This window comes from Myotis brandtii, unplaced genomic scaffold (genome assembly GCF_000412655.1).
Source record: "Myotis brandtii unplaced genomic scaffold, ASM41265v1 scaffold698, whole genome shotgun sequence".
Taxonomy (NCBI): domain Eukaryota; kingdom Metazoa; phylum Chordata; class Mammalia; order Chiroptera; family Vespertilionidae; genus Myotis; species Myotis brandtii.
Window position 1 is genome coordinate 1,102,079 of NW_005370731.1, and position 6,216 is coordinate 1,108,294.

At 52.8% G+C, this 6,216-nt stretch overlaps 1 protein-coding gene and 1 long non-coding RNA gene across 5 annotated transcripts in view; one reads left to right on the forward strand and one right to left on the reverse strand.

The window, feature by feature from the left end:
- LOC106724036 overlaps nucleotides 1–6,210 on the reverse strand; it is a 22,088-nt gene extending 15,878 nt beyond the window's left edge. The window contains exon 1 of the long non-coding RNA XR_001359785.1: nucleotides 5,883–6,210. This is a non-coding gene — a long non-coding RNA (uncharacterized LOC106724036). The remainder of the gene's footprint in view (nucleotides 1–5,882) is intronic.
- Nucleotides 4,714–6,216, forward strand: part of FBXL19 (F-box and leucine-rich repeat protein 19) — a 22,436-nt gene continuing 20,933 nt past the window's right edge. For 3 of the 4 annotated variants that reach the window (XM_005882057.2, XM_014529802.1, XM_014529804.1), the window contains exon 1: nucleotides 5,173–5,256. In XM_005882057.2, the coding sequence (XP_005882119.1) occupies nucleotides 5,215–5,256 (42 nt within the window). In that variant the 5' untranslated portion in view covers nucleotides 5,173–5,214. Of the gene's footprint in view, nucleotides 5,257–6,216 lie in introns of all 4 variants that reach the window. The other variant, XM_005882052.2, reaches the window with a different exon arrangement.

Below are 6,216 nucleotides of genomic sequence, written 5' to 3' on the forward strand. Positions count from 1 at the left end.
CTATGACACACACTGACCACCAGGGGGCAGACGCTCAATACAGGAGCTGCCCCCTGGTGGTCGTGCGCTCCCACAGGGGGAGCTCTGCTCAGCCACAAGCCAGGCTGATGGCTGCCAGTACAGTGGTGGTGGTGGGAGCCTCTCCCGCCTCCTCAGCAGGGCTAAGGATGTCTGACTGCAGCTTAGGCCTGCTCCCCGCTGGCAAGTGAACATCCCCCGAGGCCTCCTGGGCTGCCAGAGGGATGTCTGATTGCCAGCTTAGGCCCAATCCCCTGGGGAGCGGGCCTAAGCCAGCAGGTGGTCATCCCCCAAGGGGTCCCAGACTGCGAGAGGGCACAGGCTGGGCTGAGGGACCCCCGCCCGAGTGCACAAATTTTTGTGCACCGGGCCTCATATATATATGCCTAATATGCAAAGTGTCCCCTTGGCAGTTCGACAGACCGGGAGTTTGATTGCTTGCTATGATGTGGGCTAACCACCAGGGGGTGGCGTGGAACGAAGGAAGGCCCCGGCCGGCCGGCACTGGGCCTCTAGTTTATATATACTTTCCCATCTTAGAAAAGGGAAACTTTTATGATGTCCCGAGCCTTTGCTGCAGGAACCCACTCAGAGCATCAATCGTGGTTCCCAAATGAAGGATTCCATCTGCAAAAAGAAATGTGATATTATCTACATGACCAATTTGAAGCGCCTCAGGGAGAAATTCAACGTGGATGACCAATAGAAACTCAACTACTGTTGACCTCAGCTCCTCCAGGAACACTGGCCAAAGAGCCCTATGAACGGTTCTGCAGCCACCTGAAGCCACGCCCATTGCTGAGCAGTTCACCTCTGGGGTCTTACACTGAGATCCACACAGCTTTTGGGGAGCTTTGCTCTTTGTGATTGTGATCTCAGGGCTGCCCACCACCCTCTCACAGTGGCGTTTTCAGTTCACTTTATGTGGATATTGCCATATCATGTGACAACAAAAGAATCCACTCAGTGTCTTGTAGTGGGTGCTTGCCCAGAAAATCCTCTACACGGTGGGACTAACGTCCCCAGGGCCCATAGGAAGCTGTGCTTGTCATTGGGGCTGCTCACAAATATTCCAGTTCTTTTTCCAGGTGTGCGAAGAGTTCTGTTTTCTGCCTCCTTTAGGTGTTTGATTAATTAACTAATTCAACATTAAATTGATGTTTAAGTTATTGTGGACCCACCATACTGTCTTCCATAGTATCTGCACCATTTTACATTCCCATCAATACAATGTGAGCAGAACTGTCATGTGTCTCTTCTGGGAAGAAGCTAAAAAACCAGTGAGCATTTCACCAAGCCCTCCTTCCCCGTTCTGTGATTAGATGGCGATCACAGAAGCTCATATTGAGCTTCTTCCCTCCACCTCACGCCCTGAGGAGCAGACCGCCTTCCACTGACCAGCAGGAGACGTGCGGCTTGAGCAAGCAGCAGACCTTGGCTGTTACAAGGCACCTAAAACGTGCTTGTTATTTGTTCCTGCAGGAGAACCTCGCCTACCCTGCTGACACAGAAGCTATAAACTTCTACAAAGACCCAGAAGAGACGGAGAAGGAAGAGCAGCCACTGTTAAAGGAACCGCAGGATTAGTGGGCTGCTCCAGCTCCTGAATTCAGTGTGCTGTGCTCATTCCAAGGTTGCAGGCAGGTTGGAGAGCAGGCAGGTGCCCTCCATTGCTTCCAGCAGCTCCTCACCAGAGCCTGAATGGGCCAGCCTGCCTCTGAAGCTGGTCTGCAGCACCACAGCCCAGGCCCTCGCATGGGAAGCTACCGCTAACCAGTGGCCTCCAGCCATCCTTCCAAAGATACTTAAACAAAATGCATTAAAAAGGTTGACGGAAAACAAACATCATTTTTTTGTTGTTAATCCTCACCTGAAGATATTTTTTCCTTTGATTTCTAGAAAGAATGGAAAGGGGGGGGGGAGACAGAGAAAAAGCTATGTGAGACACATTGATTGGTTGCCTCCCGAATGCACCCCTACGGGGGGTGGGGGGTGGGGGGGGGACACCTGCAACCCAGTTACGTGCTCTTGATGGGAAACTGAACCCTCAACCCTTCAGTCCTCAGGCCGATGCTCTAACCACTGAGCAACTGGCCAGGGCCAAACATCATTTTTGTACAAAAGTAAAGGGGCTCATGGGTGCTGTATTCCCTGAGCTCACTTATGTCTGAGAAGGTCTGAATATGGTCTTTTAAATTTTTAAAAATATATTTTTATTGATTTCAGAGAGGAAGGGAGAGAGAGAAACATTAATGATGGGAGAATCATTGATCAGCTGCTTCCTGCATGCCCCACAGCCCTCAACCCAGGCATATGCCTGTCCAGGAATAGAACGGTGACCCCCTGGTTCATAGTTTGACACAACCACTGAGCCATGCTGGCTGAGCTCGTCTTTTTTTTAAATCATTTTTTATTTTCCAATTACCGTTGCCATACAATATTATGTTTCAGGTGTACATCCCAGTGAGTAGACATTATATAATTTACTATGATCATCCCAATAAATCTCATACCCATCTCATACCCATGACACCATACATAGTTATTAGAATATTATTGACTACATTCCCTATACTGTACTTTACATCCCCATGACTATTCTGTAACAACCAATTTGTACTTCTTAATCCCTTCACCTTTTTCACCCAACCCCCTACTTCCCTATCATCTTTATATTTTAATGTCAACATGGCTAGATTATAGTATTTTCAGCTCATGTTTTCAGCATATAAATAATATCTGCTTATGGTAAAGATCTCAAACTGTAGAGTAGGTTATAAAGTGAAAAGTAAAAGTTTTCTTATATCTTTTTTTAAAATATATTTTTATTGATTTCAGAGAGGGAGAGGGAGATAGAGACATCAATGATGAGAGAGAACCATCGATCGGCTGCCTCCTGCACGCCCCCCACTGGAGATCAAGCCAGCAACCCGAGCATGTGCCTTGACTGAAATCCAACCCAGGATCCTCCAGTCTGCAGGCCAACGCTCTACCCTCTGAGCCAAACCAGCCAGGGCATTTCTTATATCTTTATAATCTAACTCTGCCATTTCCCCCTACCCACCCAGTTGCTAGACTTCAGGATTTCAAATTAAAGTAAAAATCCATTTTTTCTTGAGAATTTGTTGTTGTTGTGCCAAACCAAACATGCACATGGGTTGGATTTGATCAGTTTGCGGATGTTCCAGTAGTTATGAAGACGGACTCTGGAGTCTTGGGTTTGAATCCTGACTACAACTCATCCATTCTCAGCCCCAGTTTTCTCATCTACAAAATGGAATTCTACCTCACAGCATTCTTTTGAGGATCAAATGAAATGCTGGAAGCACTTAACATGTGAGGTGGATTTCTCATGAAACTTATAATCCAGCAGAAGAGTCAATAAGAGAATCTCAAATGGGAATTACAGGAAGCTTCGTTGGGACAGTGGCATTTAAACAGAGACCTGAGGGTGAGTAATTAGTTGGGTGGAGAAGTGGAACAGAAGGAGGGGAAGGGCCTAACAGGCAGAGGGAATTGTTCCCAAGCTTTCCTGAAGTTATCGTGCAAGCCGAAGCTAAAACAATGAGGACACAGAGACAATCCTTCTGACAGCATGATTTCCTGACTGATAAACGTGAGCTAGGAGGAGCCTCTCAGTTCAGCCCCTGCAAGCTTAGGGTTTCACACCTTACTGGCCAGCGCCAGACCCATCGAGTCTTTCGCAGGACCCTTTCCCAGGTAGAAAAGGCGGGCAAGAAGGCAGAGAGGTGGAAAGCAGTTCCGTTTGCTTTGGCAGCTGAGGTTAGGAGGATCCCTCCAAAGCTGGCCGGAGAGGAGAGGAGGCTGGCCAGTAGGCAGCGCCTACAACCTCCGATTGAAGTAGCACCTCGGTCAAGTGGAGAATGGGCGCCCCCTAGGAGCAGTGCTCGGTAGTGGACGCTGGAGGACCAGACCGAGGGGGCGGGGCGGTGCGGGGAGAGAAGGAGGTTCAACTGGGGATAGATAGCCTGCCCGCCTGGAGCGCACTTCCAGCGTGATGGACTCCTGGGAGCCCAGAACAACTGGGCTAAGACGGAGCTTGAAACAGGGACCACCACTACGTGCCCCATGGCAGGCCCTGAGCTGGGAACTCTCGTGACCATTGTCTTTACACTCCTAACTCTGCTTGGAGGTGGGTAGCATTATCCCCATTTTTCAGATGTGAAAACTGAGAGCTGGTGACTTCCGAAGGCGGGGCGGGGTTTTTGCATGACCTCAGAGCCTTCTCCCTGGAACCCTCGCGACTTGAAAGATACCGATTCCCTGTGAATGGGGAAACAAGCATCGGATATGAGGTGTACAAGCAGCATGACGGTGCTTTCGGCCTGAACCACCCCCCCTTGTCGCGACAATACTAATGTGCTTTCCTTTAAGAGCCGCCCCAGAAATACTAAGTGCTCGCCACACAGGGAGGCGGACATGACATGTTCTTGGATTGCCCATCCTTCTTCCTCCCTCGCCGGCACTGATCCCACTAGTGACATAAACCCGCCCCCTCCACTAACGAGGGGAGGCTTGGGACTCCATTTCCCGGCAGAGCACCGAGAAGGGGGTAGCAGGGAGAGGACAACCCCAGGTTCGCGTTCGCTCGCAGTTCGGCTTGCGTGCGCTAATACACTTTCCTGCAGCCCCCGTCCTTTCTCTGTAGAAGCCAAAGGACTACATCCCCCAGCAGGCCTTGCCACAAAGGGAGCGCGGTGAGCCGCCATCTTTCCTGTAGTCCTTTCCCCGGTTTTCGCAGGGAGTAGCCTTAGGGCGTGGACTACAAATCCCAGGTCGTCGTCTCCCCTTCTCTTCGGCCGCCATTTCTGCAGACAGTCCCCGCCCCTTTTTATTTCCATTGTCTCGACCGGAGATAATAGAAGAGACGGGAAGACTGCAACTCCCACCAGGCTCTGCGCCACCGGGAGGGGGATTCCGATATTACAGGCGGGCGAGGTGCTCAAGGTGGTAGAGTGAGGCGACGGGAAGAGGCTAGGTAACCTGCCATCTTTATGGTAGTCTCCTTAACCCCCCAGTGTCGTCATTCTTAAGGAACACTAGCAACCTACAAAAACTACTGTTCCCATCGCACCTCATGAGATCGGCTACTAGTCAGGTTGTACGCCCCTCTGCAGCCATCTTGTTTGTAGTCCTCGTTCCTTTTCACCTTTCCATTGTTCCTGAGAAGTAGAAATGGCAGCGGGAAGGCAGCAGACGGACTGCGACTCCCGTCAGGTACCACACACGCGGAGGGTTGTGGACAGGAGGGCGTGTGAGTGCCTGGGAAGGAGGTCGGGTCGGGGAAGAAGGCCATCTTGTTTGTAGTCATCGTTCCCCCTCCATCTGTATGCTCTGCAACGGGGAGCCTCCGGGCAACCGGACTATAACTCCCGGCATCCTCCGCGCTCAGTTTGGCACGCCCTCCGCCATCTTATTTGTAGTCCCTTTAGCCCCAGCGCCCCATTGTTCCCACGGTAGCACCAGGTCCGCAGGACTACGACTCCCGTCGTCCCCTGCGCGTGCTCGTCCTGGCATGTGGATCGGTGAGGGAAGGAGGAGGCAGGGGGCGGGGTTCCTCTGGGAGAAGGAGGGAGTAAGGAGGAGGAGGAGGAGGGAAGGAGGAGGGACGGGAGGGGGAAGAGAGGAGGAAGGAGGAAGGAGCTCTGGAGGGATGAGAGAGGCGGCCAGGGCCCCGGGCCGAAGCTGCGCGGGGCCGGGGGACCAAGGGGGCTGAGGCACCCCGATTGTCCCCTCCCCCTTTCCCTACCTCCTTCCATCCTATCCTTCCAACCTTCTGCTTGAGGAAGGGGATTTATTCAAATTTTATTTAAATCCCTCTCTCTGGAGGGTCGCGCGCAAACCTTCACCCCCCTCGGCTCGCCCGATAGTGGTAGCGCAGGGGCCGCAGCCTGGGGGAGGACCCAGGGGAGGGGGGCAGGTTACAGGGACCCCCCCCTCCCCGGGAACCGGTGGTGGGCGGGGCTTGAACCCCGGAAACGGTGGGGGGGCCCAGGCCGGGCCCTAGACCCCTGGGCAGTGGGGGCCGGGAAGGGGCCAGTTAAAGGGTCGGGGGCGCTGGGGAGAGAAGGGGGAGGGGAGCTGAGACTCGGACCCCGGACTGAGTGGGGCCCGGGCAGAAGCTGAGCACCCTGCGCCCGAGGAGCCCCCGTTGGCCTGGGGGGGCCCAGGGACTGA